Source organism: Lepus europaeus, chromosome 2 (assembly GCF_033115175.1).
Source record: "Lepus europaeus isolate LE1 chromosome 2, mLepTim1.pri, whole genome shotgun sequence".
NCBI lineage: Eukaryota > Metazoa > Chordata > Mammalia > Lagomorpha > Leporidae > Lepus > Lepus europaeus.
In genome coordinates, this window is record NC_084828.1 from 124,962,324 (window position 1) to 124,976,975 (window position 14,652).

Sequence of the window (14,652 nt, forward strand, 5' to 3'; positions counted from 1 at the left end):
AATTCCAGTGAAGCATGGGGAGCAAATTAAACATTCAGTTTATAAAACATTAGTGTTCTATATTGTGAAAAACCTTAAATTTCCATTTTATGTTATTAAGGATTGAAAATGTCTGTAATACAGGGATGCACACTCTCACCGCTGCTATTCAATATAGTTCTGGAAGTTTTAGCCAGAGCCATCAGGCAAGAAAAAGAAATTAAAGGGATACAAATTGGGAAGGAAGAAGACAAACTATCCCTCTTTGCAGACGATATTATTCTTTATTTAGGGGATCCAAAGAACTCTACTAAGTGACTATTGGAACTCATAGAAGAGTTTGGCAATGTAGCAGGAAATAAAAACAATGCACAAAAATCAACAGCCTTTGTATACACAGGCAATGCCACAGCTGAGAAAGAACTGCTATCATTATCTCATTCACAACAACCACAAAAACAATCAAATACCTTGGAATAAACTTAACCAAGGATGTTAAAGATCTCTACGATGAAAATTACAAAATCTTAGGCCAGCGCCATGGCTCAATAGGCTAATCCTCCACCTGCGGCGCCGGCACACCAAGTTCTAGTCCTGGTTGGGGCACCGAATTCTATCCCGGTTGCCCCTCTTCCAGGCCAGCTCTCTGCTATGGCCCGGGAAGGCAGTGGAGGATGGCCCAATCCTTGGGCCCTGCACCCGCATGGGAGACCAGGAGAAGCACCTGGCTCCCAGCTTCGGATCAGAGCGGGGCGCTGGCTGCAGCGGCCATTGGAGAGTGAACCAACGGCAAAAAGGAAGACCTTTCTCTCTGTCTCTCTCTCACACTGTCCACTCTGCCTGTAAAAAAAATTACAAAATCTTAAAGAAAGAAATAAAAGAGGATACCAAAAAATGGAAAAATCTTCTATGCTCATGGATTGGAAGAATCAACATAATCAAAATGTCCATTCTCCCAAAAGCAATTTATAATTCAATGCAATACCAATCAAAATACCAAACACATTCTTCTCAGATCTAGAAAAAATGATGCTGAAATTCATATGGAGGCACAGGAGACCTCGAATAACTAAAGCAATCTTGTACAACAAAAACAAAGCCGGAGGCATCACAATACCAGATTTCAGGACATACTACAGGGCAGTTGTAATCAAAACAGCATGGTACTGGTACAGAAACAGATGGATAGACCAATGGAACAGAATAAAAACACCAGAAATCAACCCAAACATCTACAGCCAACTTGTATTTGATCAAGGATCTAAAACCAATTCCTGGAGCAAGGACAGTTTATTCAATAAATGGTGCTGGGAAAACTGGATTTCCATGTGCAGAAGCATGAAGCAAGACCCCTACCTTACACCTTACACAAAAATCCACTCAACATGGATTAAAGACCTAAGTCTACGACCCGACACCATCAAATTATTAGAAAACATTGGAGAAACCCTGCAAGATATAGGTACCGGCAGAGACTTCTTGGAAAAGACCACGGTGGCACAGGCAGTCAACATCAAAATTAGCTATTGGGATTGCATCAGATTGGGAAGATTCTGTACTTCAAAAGAAACAGTCAGCTAAGTGAAGAGGCAACCAACAGAATGGGAAAAAATATTCGCAAACTATGCAAGAGATAAAGGATTAATAACCAGAATCTACAAAGAGATCAAGAAACTCCATAACAACAAAACAAACAACCCACTTAAGAGATGGGCCAAGGACGTCAATAGACATTTTTCAAAAGAGGAAATCCAAATGGCCAACAGGCACATGAAAAAATGTTCAAGATCACTAGCAATCAGGGAAATGCAAATCAAAACCACAATGAGGTTTCACCTCACCCTGCTTAAAATGGCTCACATACAGAAATCTACCAACAACAGATGCTGGCGAGGATGTAGGGAAAAAGGGACACTAACCCACTGTTGGTGGGAATTCAAACTGGTTAAGCCACTATGGAAGTCAGTCTGGAGATTCCTCAGAAACTGAATATAACCCTACCATACAACCCAGCCATCCCACTCCTTGGAATTTACCCAAAGGAAATTAAGTTGGCAAACAAAAAAAACGATCTGCACCTCAATGTTTATTGCAGCTCAATTCACAATAGCTAAGACCTGGAATCAACCTAAATGCCCATCAACAGTAGACTAGATAAAGAAATTATGGTACATGTACTTTATAGAATACTATACAGCAGTCAAAAACAATAAAATCTTGCCATTTGCAACAAGATGGAGGAATCTGGAAAACATCATACTGAGTGAAATAAGCCAGTCCCAAAGGGACAACTATCAGATGTTCTCCCTGATCGGTGACAGCTAACTGAGCATGAAAAAGGAAACCTGTTGAAGTGAAATGGACACTATGAGAAACAGTGACTTGATCAGCCTTTGCCCTGTTGATGAACAACTTAATACTTTATTCCTTTTAGTATTTTTTTTGTTCTAGTACTATTGGTTGAATTCTGTAATTAATACACAATTATTCCTAAGTATTAAAACTAATTGAAAAGTGATCCCTGTTAAATATAAGAGTGGGAATAAGAGAGGGAAGAGATGTTCAGTTCGGCACATGCTCAATCGGACTTGCCCCAAATGGTAGATTTAGAAACGTGCCAGGGGATTCCAATACAATCCCATCAAGGTGGCATGCCATCTCACTAGTCCAAGTGATCAATTTCTGTTCACAATTGATCATAATGATAGGACGAAGAGTCAAAGGGATCACATAAACAAGACCAGTGTCTGCAAATACTAACTGATACAATACAAAAGGGAGAGAATGATCCAACATGGGAAGTGGAATACAGAGCAGACTCATAGAATGGCAGATGTCCTAAACAGCACTCTGGCCTCAGAATCAGCCCTTAAGGCATTCGGATCCAGCTGAAAAGCCCATGAGAGTATTTCAGGCACGGAAAGCCAAGACACTCTGGCAAAAAAAAAAAAAGATGAAATGACCTAAATGAAAGATCTCTGCAAATGAGTTCCCAGTGGAAAGAACAGGCCATCAAAGAAGGAGGTACCTTTCTCTGAAGGGAAGAGAGAACTTCCACTTTGACTATGACCTTGTCTAAATAAGATCAGAGTCGGCAAACTCAAAAGGCCTCCATAGCCTCAGCAACTCATGACAAGAGCCTAGGGTGATTACTGACGTCATAAATAAGAGTGTCAATTCTTAAATCAACAACAGGAGTCACTGTACACTTGCACCCCATGTAGGATCTCTGTCCCTAATGTGTTGTACCATGCGAATTAACAGTAAAACTACTATTCAAACAGTACTTTATACTTTGTGTGTCAGTGTGGGTGCAAACTGTTGAAATCTTTACTTAGTATATTCCAAATATACCATGTTGATCTTATGTGTATAAAGATAATTGAAAATGAATCTTGATGAAGAATGGGATGGGAGAGGTAGTGGGAGATGGGATGGTTGCAGGTGGGAGGGAGGTTATGGGTGGAAAAGCTACTATAATCCAAAACTTGTACTTCAGAAATTTATATTTATTAAATAAAATTTAAAAAAGAAGATGCCATTGTAATCCATAAGCTGTACTTTGGAAATTTATATTCATTAAATAAAAGTTTAAAAAAAAGACGCCAAGATGGGGTCTGCACTGTGGCATAGCGAGTAAAGCTGCCGCCTGCAGTGCCAGCATCCTTTTGGGCACCAGTTTAAGGCCTGGCTACTCCACTTCCGATCCAGCTCTCCGCTATGGTCTGGGAAACCAGTTAAAGTTGGCCCAAGGGTTTGGGCGCCTGCACCCACATGAGAAGACCTGCAAAAAGTTCCTGAGTCCTGGCAGCGGATGAGCACAGCTCTGATTGTTGCAGCCAACTAGGGAGTAAACTAACAGATGGAGGACCTCTATCTCTCTAACTCTCTCTCTCTTTGCCTCTCCTTCTCTCTGTGTAACTCTTTTAAATAAAAAAATCTTTAAAAAAGGAGATGCCAGAGATAAATAAGGAGTGATTGAAATCTTTTTGCCAACAACATTACAGGTGATCAATTTCTCTAATGATACCTCAAATATGAAGCATGATATAGGATCAAAAAAAAGAGTTGTGACCAGTAAAATTTAATGATGTAAGAAGTTGCTAGAATATCTACAACATAAACTTACAATTAAGTGTATACATACCATGCAGCATCATGGAAATCCTTTCCATAGAACACTAATGCCTGATATGAAGTTGTGAATGTGCTATGGCCAAATCTACGTAAACAACATGGATTCGTGCAAATAAAGGGCTGAGAAAGAATATGGGACAACAAAAAGAACTACTTTGTCAAGGAACTAGTTTCTTTTTCTTTTAAGTATGTCATTCTCAAGTGTGAGGTCTGTGTATCTGTATGTGTGTGAATGTGCTTGTGTGTGTGTGTGTGTGTATGATCGTTTGCCTTTCTTTGCAATGCAAATCTAGCAAAATCAGATGATCAAACCTGGGTCTCATTTCCTGACCTGGTAGCTTGGAGGTGAGAGGATGAGGGGAAGAAGCCTTCAGCAACTGAAGGAACCTTGCCATTAATTTTAGTTCAGAAAGCAATCATTTGTTCCCACATGCTGCATTCTCACTTGAGGTGAGCTTAGTTTATAACCAGCAATAAAACTATAACAGTGCCTTCCTAATTCTGCTTCAGTGCTTCTCAGCCCTCACTGCATGCCTGAATCACCAGGCAGGCTGTCAAAATGCAGATTCTGACTCAGCAGGTCGGGAGGCAGCCCAGGATTCCACATTTCCAGCAAGCTCTCAGGAGATGTTGACCCCTCTCGGAGGAGTGATGTTCCATATTATACAAAATGTGCTCCTTTTTGTCTGAGATGCCCAAGTGGGCAAACACCCACTGGAGAGTAGCCTGTTCCAATTAATAAGCAATCCGAGAATGTTCACCTTGGAGAAACTGGGGCCCAGAAACAAGAACTGTCTATCCTGAGTCAAACAGATAGTCAGGGATCCTGGAGCAGATGCTGCCCATCACACCCTCTGCTGCGCCCCGCCCCTGCTATTGCTATAGAGAGAAGACTGCGAGAGAGGCTTACCCTTCACACTTCGCTGATACTGGCTCCAATATAGACTCGTTTGCTGGGATGGTCCTGGAGTGAATAGGAAACAGGCCTCCAATGATGAGTGAGTGGTTTTGGGCATCTACATACCCATTCAAATCAAACTTGCCCAGCAACCTGCAGGTCTGTTCCTCCTCTTCTTGGCCTTCAGTGCCCCATACAGCCCACAAAAATGCAAGAAATCCTAGAACCAAGCATTTCTTTCTGCTGGCCATTTTAACAAGCTGAGTGCTGGGGAAATGGCCAGTGTTGAAATGATACAAGCTGTGATGAGGCAGCGTGATAGAGTAGCACCCGAGGGCTTGTGAGCCTCATCCCAGTGGACTCAGCTTGCCACTACTTGCTACATAATTGTCATCTCTCAATCAGGGAGCCTCCTGCTCATGTGCAATGTCTGGATCTGGACTAGGAACTGAGAGCCCTTCTGAACAGAGCCTCATAGAAATCTCTGGTATGCTTGGCAGCAATGTGCGACATCGTCGTGGCTTTGGGGTTTAGAAGAGCCTTCATGTCAGCTAAACTGTCCTTTCTTGGTTATCGAAGGTCAGCCCTATCCATTCTCACATCAACCCCACTTGCAGGCCTGTCCCTCTCATCAAAAGTGAGAAAGGGTATCCTATTTCACTTCAAAGTATAGAAAAGCTTACACCAGGCCAAGCTCTTTCCTTAGGGCTATTAAAAGGCTGAGCGGAAAATCAAGAGATCTGAACTAGAGACATCACTTTGCACTGTGATCTGCCACTTTTTTAGTGTGGTTGTAAGAGTCACTTAATTTCTGTGCCTCAACGTCTTCATCGGTGATGGGAGATGATATACAAAGCTACTTTAGAAACATTTTGCAAAGCCTATATGGTTTGACGAACATTTTTCACGTGCATCATTTTCTCGAGCTGCGCCTCGAGGTGACGCACTGTCCTCAGCTCAGTCTCATGTCTTTGTCCCCAGTCCAGGCTCACATCCCCGATTCTTCCCTGAGGCTGCCTCCCCCATCCTTTCTTACCTGATCCCTTCCCGGGGGGGGGGGGGGGGGGGGGTCTCCAATCTCTCAACTCAGGTCAGCTCAACCTGGATCCCTGTCTCCCTGCCTTCCCTTTGGACCTTCTCAAAATCTCCTCCTGGAGTGTAAATTTGAAGTTATAAGAGCACAACCAAAGAAGGCAAGGGTATTTCAAAAAGTCTGTGGAAAACTGGAATTAAAAAGTTTATTTTGGTGTATATTTATTTTGCAATCTATTCATAGCATTCTCACAATATATATTTTTATAATACTATTTCCTGTGAACTTTTTGAAGAATGTTTTATGTATCAAAACCATGAATAATGTGAGTACCCTTTGATCATGTGGTTTTACTTCAAGTTATTTATCTGATGGAAGCAAAAGAAGACCCACACAAACCTGATGTATAAGGATATTTAGTGCAGTGTTTATTTATCCTAGTAAAAATGATACAAAGTAAATGCACACAATAGGGAACTGCCTAATCAAGTATGGTCTGTTCACATGACAGAGTACACAGGAACCGCTGAGGGCATGTTTTAGTTCAATACAAGTGAAAAGCTCTCAATATGTATAAGTGAAGAGAGCAGAGCAAGCAGTGTATAAAGTTGCCTCTAAGCTTCTAAATTTTACTAATACTCAGAAGTACTCTTTCACCTGCATATTTCCATGAAAAGAACTAAAAGAGACCATTGCAGGCCTGAAGTTGAAAGAAAAGGGGGAAAAAAATCCCCCTTCTCACTACTTTGACAACCCAGTCAGACCATGATACTACTGCATTACCAGTCACACGGGCGCCACCTCCCTTTCCCCACCAAGGTCGTTTCCCTCACCTCATTCCCACAGAAAGATTTCTACCTTGTTCTAAGTGTAATCTCCTCTTGACCCAGAAGAAACCCAACAAGGAGTCTCCTGCTCCCACTTGGCGGGGAACATGGCAGGCCGTGCTCAGCCTTCGCACCGCGGACAGCGCCTCCACAGAAGCCCGCCCGGGACCAACAACTGCCCCGGACGCGTTGACCTCCCAGGCTGTCTGTTGTCACCAAGGTCTTCACAGGCCCAAGAGCGGAGGGTAGACAGACTTTTCCCCTCGTGCCTTCAAAATGGTACCGACAAGATTAGAGAAAAGAGCGATTCCCCAGGGAATCTCTGGCCAGATTGGTTTCAGAGTCCGGGCTTATCTGAACACAGGGTGCTCTGAGGGACAGCTCCTCACCAACAGCCCGAGGACCCCTGCTTTGAGCTGTCAGGGGTAGGCCACGGCCTGTCTCAGAACCATCTGGAACTACTCCGTGCTCCATCCTGTTCTCGCTGTCTTACCAGGAGGTGGCTCCACAGATTTCTGCAGCTACCTCATGTATCCAGTGCTTCTGCCATTCCCAGGATAATAGTATAGTTTGCCAAGGTCACAGAGATTATATCCTCCAAATGTAGCAGAATTCATAAAGATGAGGGAAAACAACATCTGAGCTCTTTTATTTATTTTTATAAGATTTTTTTTGAAAGGCAGAGTTACAGAGAGAAGAGGGAGAGAGAGAGAGAGAGAGAGAGAGAGAGAGAGAGAGAGAGAGAGATCCTCCATCCCACTGGTTCACTACTCAGATGCCCACAACAACCGCAGCTAGGCCAGGCTGAAGGCAGGAGCCCAGAGGTTTGAATGGGTCTCCCACATTGTTGCAGGAAGCCAGGTCAGAAGCATAGAGCATTCAGAACTAAAACCAGCACTGCAGTGTGCAATGTGGGTGTCTCAGGAGGCAGCTTAACCCACCTCTCTTATATTTCATGCACTGCAGTATGTCCCTTTACCTCACTGATTACAGTTATCATAGCTGACTTAAAATCCCTACCTGCTCTTTCTTGCTCTAGTCATTTCTGTGTTTTATTCCATCTAAATATTGAAAGATAAATTTCCCTTTAAAAATTAGTGAAGCCAGGGAAACCTGCTCTAATTACGTCTCTCCTTTGCTCAACATCCTTCAATGCCTCCCTGCACTGGAGGATAATGTTGAAACCCAGCAAAGTGATCTAAAGGCTGAACTGTCTCCAGCCCACGCCCTTTCAGCTTCCTACCCAGTGCTGCTCTGCACAAGGACTGTGCTCCAGGAGTTTGGTTTGCCCTCAGTTTGCTCATTGCTCATTTTTTAAATTTATTTGACAGGTAGAATTATAGACAGTGAGAGAGAGAGACAGAGAGAAAGGTCTTCCTCCATTGGTTCACCCCACAAATGGCCGCTGCAGCCGATGCCGTGCCAATCTGAAGCCAGGAGCCAGGTGCTTCTCCTGGTCTCCCATGTGGGTGCAGGAGCCCAAGCACTTGGGACATCCTCCACTGCACTCCCGGGCCACAGCAGAGAGCTGGACAGGAAGAGGAGCGACCAGGACTAGAACCCGGCGCCCATATGGGATGCCAGTGCCGCAGGTGGAGGATTAGCCATGTGAGCCATGGCGCTGGCCTCTCACTGCTCCCTTGAAATGCCTATTATTTTTTATTGCTGCTGTTCCTTTCTCCCTACCCAATCTCCCTTGCTTCCTACCTACCCAATCTGAAACCCACTTACTGGAACTCCAGGCCATGGTAAGATCCCCACTGACCACTGCAGAGACGGAAAGGGGCGTGTCCTCCTCTGCTCACTCCATCCCGATTGTCTGAACTACTGTGGGCACATTGCTCACAGAGGGCTTCTTTTTTAAAAAAAGAAAAAAAAAGCCTTTCCGCGCTACCTGGCAAGGGCTCCATACGGCGTTGTTCTTGATTCCCGGCGTAACTTAAGGGGAAGCTGTCACAATGTCCGGAGCCCTTGATGTCCTGCAAATGAAGGAGGAGGACGTCCTCAAGTTCCTTGCGGAAGGAACCCACCTAGGTGGCACCAACCTTGACTTCCAGATGGAACAGTACATCTACAAAAGGAAAAGTGATGGCATCTACATCATCAATCTGAAGAGGACCTGGGAGAAGCTTCTGTTGGTGGCTCGTGCTATTGTGGTCATTGAAAACGCTGCTGATGTCAGCGTGATGTCCTCCAGGAACACTGGCCAGAGAGCTATGCTGAAGTTTGCTGCTGCCACTGGAGCTACTCCCATTGCTGGCCGCTTCACACCTGGAACCTTCACTAACCAGATCCAGGCAGCCTTCCGGGAACCACGGCTTCTGGTGGTTACTGATCCTCGGGCTGACCACCAGCCTCTCACGGAGGCCTCTTACGTGAACCTGCCTACCATTGTTCTGTGTAACACAGACTCTCCTCTGCGCTACGTGGACATTGCCATCCTGTGCAACAACAAGGGAGCCCACTCTGTGGGTCTGATGTGGTGGATGCTGGCCCAGGAGGTTCTGCGCATGCGTGGTACCATCTCCCGTGAACACCCCTGGGAGGTCATGCCTGATCTCTACTTCTACAGAGATCCTGAAGAGATTGAAAAAGAAGAGCAGGCCGCCGCTGAAAAAGCTGTGACCACGGAGGAATTTCAGGGTGAATGGACGGCCCCAGCGCCCGAGTTCACCGCTACTCAGCCTGAGGTGGCTGACTGGTCTGAAGGCGTGCAGGTGCCCTCCGTGCCTATTCAGCAGATGCCCACCGAAGACTGGAGCGCTCAGCCTGCCACTGAAGACTGGTCTGCAGCGCCGACTGCTCAGGCCACCGAGTGGGTGGGAACAACCACTGAGTGGTCTTAAGCTGCTTGTCATGGAAATGAGAAACACCAGTTTCTACAGTCAAAAAAAAAAAAAAAGATTTATTTGAAAGAGTTGCAGAGAGGTAAGGGAGAGAGAGGGAGAGAGAGAGTCAGAGAGAGATGAAGAAACAGAGACAGAGAGGTCTTCCATGCACTGGTTCACACCCCAGATGGTCACATTGACTGGAGCTAGGCCAATCCAAAGTCAGGAGACACAAGCGTCTTCCTGTCTCCCATGCAGGTCAAGGGACCCAAGCACCTGGGCCATCTTCTACTGCTTTCTCAGGCCATAGCAGAGAGCTGGACGGGCAGTGGAGGAGCTGGGACACAAACTGGTGCCCATATGGGATGCTGGCACTGCAGGTGAATGCATAACCTACTATGCCACAACGCGGCCCTGACCTATGTGATTCCTAAGCTTCACTTTTTTAAAGTAAACATCTAAAGCTCACATTGGCTTAATGCATCATGAAAAGGAAGATCCCAAAACAGAAAAATAAGCAAGAATTTTTTTTCATCTACCGTCCAAGTTCTGGGTGGAATCAACCATCCTGACAACAAAGTCCTTTGGATATTTTAACAGCTGCACATTTCAAGAGTTATACACTGTAAAGATAAGTGAAAATGAATCTTGCTGTGAATGGAATAGGAGAGGAAGCGGGAGATGGGAGGGTTACGGGTGAGAGGGAAGTTATGGGGGAGCAGAAAAGCCACTGTAATCCAAAAGCTGCAGTTTGGAAATTTATATTTATAAATAAAAGTTTAAAAAAAAACAGTTATACTCTTTGGGTTCTAAAGAGCAAGCTGGGAGAACTGGATTTCAAGCCCCAGTCAAGAGATCCGAGCAGCACAGGTGAGACCACAGGAGGCTGGAATTAAAGATCTTCTGTGGCCTGTAAAAGCTCACTGAAGTCTGTGAAGGGCACACTGCCCAAGGATTTATGCATGTGGCACCTTGGGACACTTGGGGCAGCCACCAGAGAGAACAAACGACAGTATTGAGCTTAAGAGTGGTTCCTGATGGAGTGAAGAAAGAGAGCTGGACTCTTCCCGTCGGCCTTTGGGAGACGTGTGGAAAGTCATTGACCATCAAACATGGCTGCCAAAAGCTCACCACAGCTGGGGTCAAGTGTGGCCTGCAGCAGAGGCCAAGGATGGACAGCCCACACCAGGTGCCAACTGCAAGGAAGCTGTCCCAAGTCAAGAGAGAGAGAGAGCATGCTCCAATCATGGCGGAGTCCCTGAGGCAGAGTGCACAGAGCAGTTCTCTCAGCCAGGAACATTGTGGGTAGAGGTTGTAGGCAGAGCAGCCAACACCAGGCTCAGCCGGGCAAGCTACACATTAGTGAAGATAGGACAGAGGGTGAGCTCTGGGCAGAGACCCAGTCCTTAGGCTATGGCCATGGCCGAGTCTTCAGAGGAACTAGATGGGCCTCACATGGAGAAAAAGGAGACAAAAGAAAAACCCAAAAGATGATATGAGTTACTCAACATTCGTCAGATTAAGTTTTCCAATCCAGGAGAAAACAGTGACTCGTAAGCCATATATTATAATAAATATTGCATAATTCTTTTTTTAAAGATTTATTTATTTATTCACTTGAAAGTCAGAGCTATACAGAAAGAGGAGAGAGAGATAGAGAAGACTTCCACCCGCTGGTTCACTCCCCAATTGGTCGCAACAGCTGCAGTTGTGCCAATCCGAAGCCAGGAGCCAGGAGCGTCTTCCAGGTCTTCCACGCGGGTGCAGGGGCCCAAGGACTTGGGCCATCCTGTACTGCTTTCCAAGGTCATAGCAGAGAGCTAATCGGAAGTGAAGCAGCTGGGACTCGAACCGGCACCCATAAGGTATGCTGGCACTGCAGGCGGCGGCTTTACCTGCTATGCCACCATGCCAGCCATGCATAATTCTTTATAAAATATATGCTGATAAATAAAAGTAACATACAGTATAAATGGACACACTATGTGTTCGTATGTATTTGTACACCTCCCTTCCCATGGACTTGACACCGCCTTCATGATATGTGAGGTATATTCACATGGACGATGGAAACAGACATCGTTTCTAAACAGCTGGTTTCCATTCACCCATGGCCGAAGATGCTTCCATGTCCGCATTGGCTGGGCCTTGCACTTTGTATTCAGATCCCGTGTTCCCCTGAAGCATCCTCCCTGGAAGCCGCCCCTCCCCTTCTTTCACTCCTTTAAGTATCGTCACGAACAAGGGCGCATCTCTCCTGCGTTCCTCAGCAGCTGGGATCTAGTACCTCCGACAGGCTGCGGTGCACCTAACCAGCTCTTGCTGAAACCCAGAGCCCTCTCTGTACACCTCCCGATTCTACATTCAGGGCCGCGAGTTGGCACCTTGAAATTAGCCATGGGAAGACTGTTTACACCACAGGAATCAGCAGATGCTACAAATCTGGACCCTTGTTTTCAGAGAGCACCAGGGATGAGACAGTCCCTGAAGGGCCCCCTAGGCCTAGGAGTCCTCAACAGGAATAACTACACGATCACAGATGGATTGCAGGCCCCCCATGAATGGCACTGTGATCTAGACCTTAGTTTTACTGCATCCATGACTCCATACAAATGTAGCTTGAAAATATGTACCCTAGGAGTTCTGAGTGTAACCCTCCTTTCTCTCTCTTTCTCCTTAATAGGTAAGATTCCTGGTGGCTGCTAAAATAGATATTATCTGTATTAAAATCAGGTGGAAAAGAAAAGCATATCTTTGGCCTAGAAGAATGGGACACTTTGGATTGTGAAGGGAGAATAAATAACATTTGTGTCAGTCTCTGCCCCAGGAGATCCTGCGTTATGAACTATAACTACCCGAACAAACAGTACCTCTCCTCCTGGGAGAAGTGCCTCTTGTTCTGCAGTTCCCAGGACAAACGCTACAAAGCCAATTAGCAACACTGCCTGCATCAGATTTAAACCCTATTTATTCCTCCTGAAAAGCCTAGCTAGGCCTCAGATTCACCCACAGAGACTTACTTTCTTTTTTCTCTTTTTTAATACTTTTTAATTTATTTGAAAGTCACAGTTACACAGAGGAGAGAAAGGTCTTCCATCCAGTGTTTCACTCCCCCAAATGAGCTGAGCCAATTTGAAGCCAGGAGCCAGGAGCATCTTCTGAGCCTCCCAAGTGGGTTAAGGGCCCAAGGACTTGGGCTATCTTCTATGACTGTACCAGGACATGCAGAGGGCTGGATCCGAAGTGGAGCAGCTGGGCCTCAAACCAGGACCCATATGGGATGCCAGCACTTCAGGTGGTGGCTTTACCCACTACATACAGTGCTGGCCAGAGACTTATTTTCTAGAACACAAAGCCACCAAAGACAGCCTCCACCACAGGCCTGTCCCCAGGTGGCATTCAAAGCACGGCCATGTGGAGGATTCTGCTACTGTGGTCTCTGGGTCTTTGCTATTTCAAGGGTTCCTCACTGGTAACAGCTCGCTTTGAGACAGCTCCTTCAAACAGCCCTGCTCCCCTTAACCAGCCTCCTCTGGACTATGCACATCCCCCAAATCTATCTCTAGAGTCTTAGGCCAGTAGACACAGAAAGCATGTCAAGAACAGTTGACTCCCATCTTCCTCTTACATGGAAAGTTGCTCACTTACCTGAAATAACAACGAATAGCTGGCAAAGGTAGAACTAGCACTTAGGACAGCTAAGGCCCAGGCCAAGGTCCTTTCTATGGAAATTCTACTCTTTTCTCTCCCACTGTCTCCCTTAAAGATGGAAGGGAGAGGTGGAACCCTTGGAAGAGGGAAGGTAGATTCTTTATGACCTGTGCAACTGTCCCAGGCTTCAGAGATCCCTAAATTCTGAGTATCAAGGCTGCCCCAAGTGCTGAATTGAGAGACAGGGATTTCACAGAAGTTAACTTGTGGTGCAGCCGTTCTTTCTCAGTAATTGATTGACTCCATTAAGAACTTTCTGATGCATCCCTCAAATTATATTCTAGTACCTCCTTTTAGAAATGATTCATAGACAAATAAATGGGAAACCTAAGATCATTCACCTAGTAGGATAAGTCTCCAAAAGGACCTACCAAGATGCGGGTCACAATGAAGAAAGCAGAATCCTCTGAAAAAAAAAATCAAATGATTTCTTGATGTGAAGAGTAAACACTGTCCTCTTTCTAGCCAGTTTGGATCGTACCCCCAGCATTTAATTCTCTGTGGGGGCTTCATATATGAGAAACACTTTCATTCAATAGTTTCAAGAGATCCTAGGGCCCAGACACCAGGCAGCTGCTATAAGACCTTCACATAATCTAATTACATTCTTCCAGGAGTTGGAGCCTCCAAAAGCTCTCTTAATTTCTACTGCTGTGCACAGAATGGAACTTGAGCTCTCTGTCACCGTCTAATGGCAGCTTGGGATGTTCCGGCTCCCACCACCATCACCTCTATCTTCTTTCCACATCTTCCCACATCATGTCTGACCCCACATGGATGTGAGCTCCTAACTAGCAGTGCTTTGGAACACAAAGGATTTCCATATAGCATTATTTTGAAGTTATCTTGCCTAGAGTTTTGGACTTATCAATCTGGTTACTTTACTGATGGGGTGGGGGGAGTGGTCAAATAAATTCAAAAACCACACAACTGCTGCCACATTTCCAAATCCTCTAGAAATCTCCTTATGTGCTCAATTTTCTATGGGCATTATTTGAAGCATTCTATGGATACCTCTGTCTATATTAGAGCATTTGATTTCATCTCTGGTGTGGTAAAAAGGTGGATTGCTCACTACAGAGTCATGTTCCCTTCCTATAACATAGATCTGTTGACAAATACAGCTTCCCACCTCTCCTGCCTTTAGATGGGGTTGTGGAACAACTTCTAACCAGAAAAATGTGAGTAAAAATATCTGTGTCTTATTATGGGTCTTAGTGACTGAGTGTGAGGGCCTGA

General features: G+C 45.3%; 2 protein-coding genes across 2 annotated transcripts in view; one reads left to right on the top strand and one right to left on the bottom strand.

The window, feature by feature from the left end:
• Positions 1-5,265, bottom strand: part of LOC133749197 (vomeronasal type-2 receptor 1-like) — a 28,048-nt gene extending 22,783 nt beyond the window's left edge. Inside the window, exon 1 of the mRNA XM_062178408.1 lies at positions 5,027-5,265. Within this exon, the coding sequence (XP_062034392.1) occupies positions 5,027-5,265 (239 nt within the window). The remainder of the gene's footprint in view (positions 1-5,026) is intronic.
• A 3,507-nt stretch (positions 5,266-8,772) lies between these two features.
• On the top strand, positions 8,773-9,735 carry LOC133749206 (small ribosomal subunit protein uS2-like). Its single transcript, XM_062178417.1, has one exon. The coding sequence runs from the start codon at positions 8,833-8,835 to the stop codon at positions 9,718-9,720; it is 888 nt and encodes a 295-aa protein (XP_062034401.1). The 5' UTR covers positions 8,773-8,832; the 3' UTR covers positions 9,721-9,735.
• Positions 9,736-14,652: the final 4,917 nt, after the last annotated feature.

Bases quoted from the DNA above. Each gene is read 5' to 3' on its own strand.
- LOC133749206 (XM_062178417.1), top strand. From the start codon at position 8,833: ATGTCCGGAGCCCTTGATGTCCTGCAAATGAAGGAGGAGGACGTCCTC.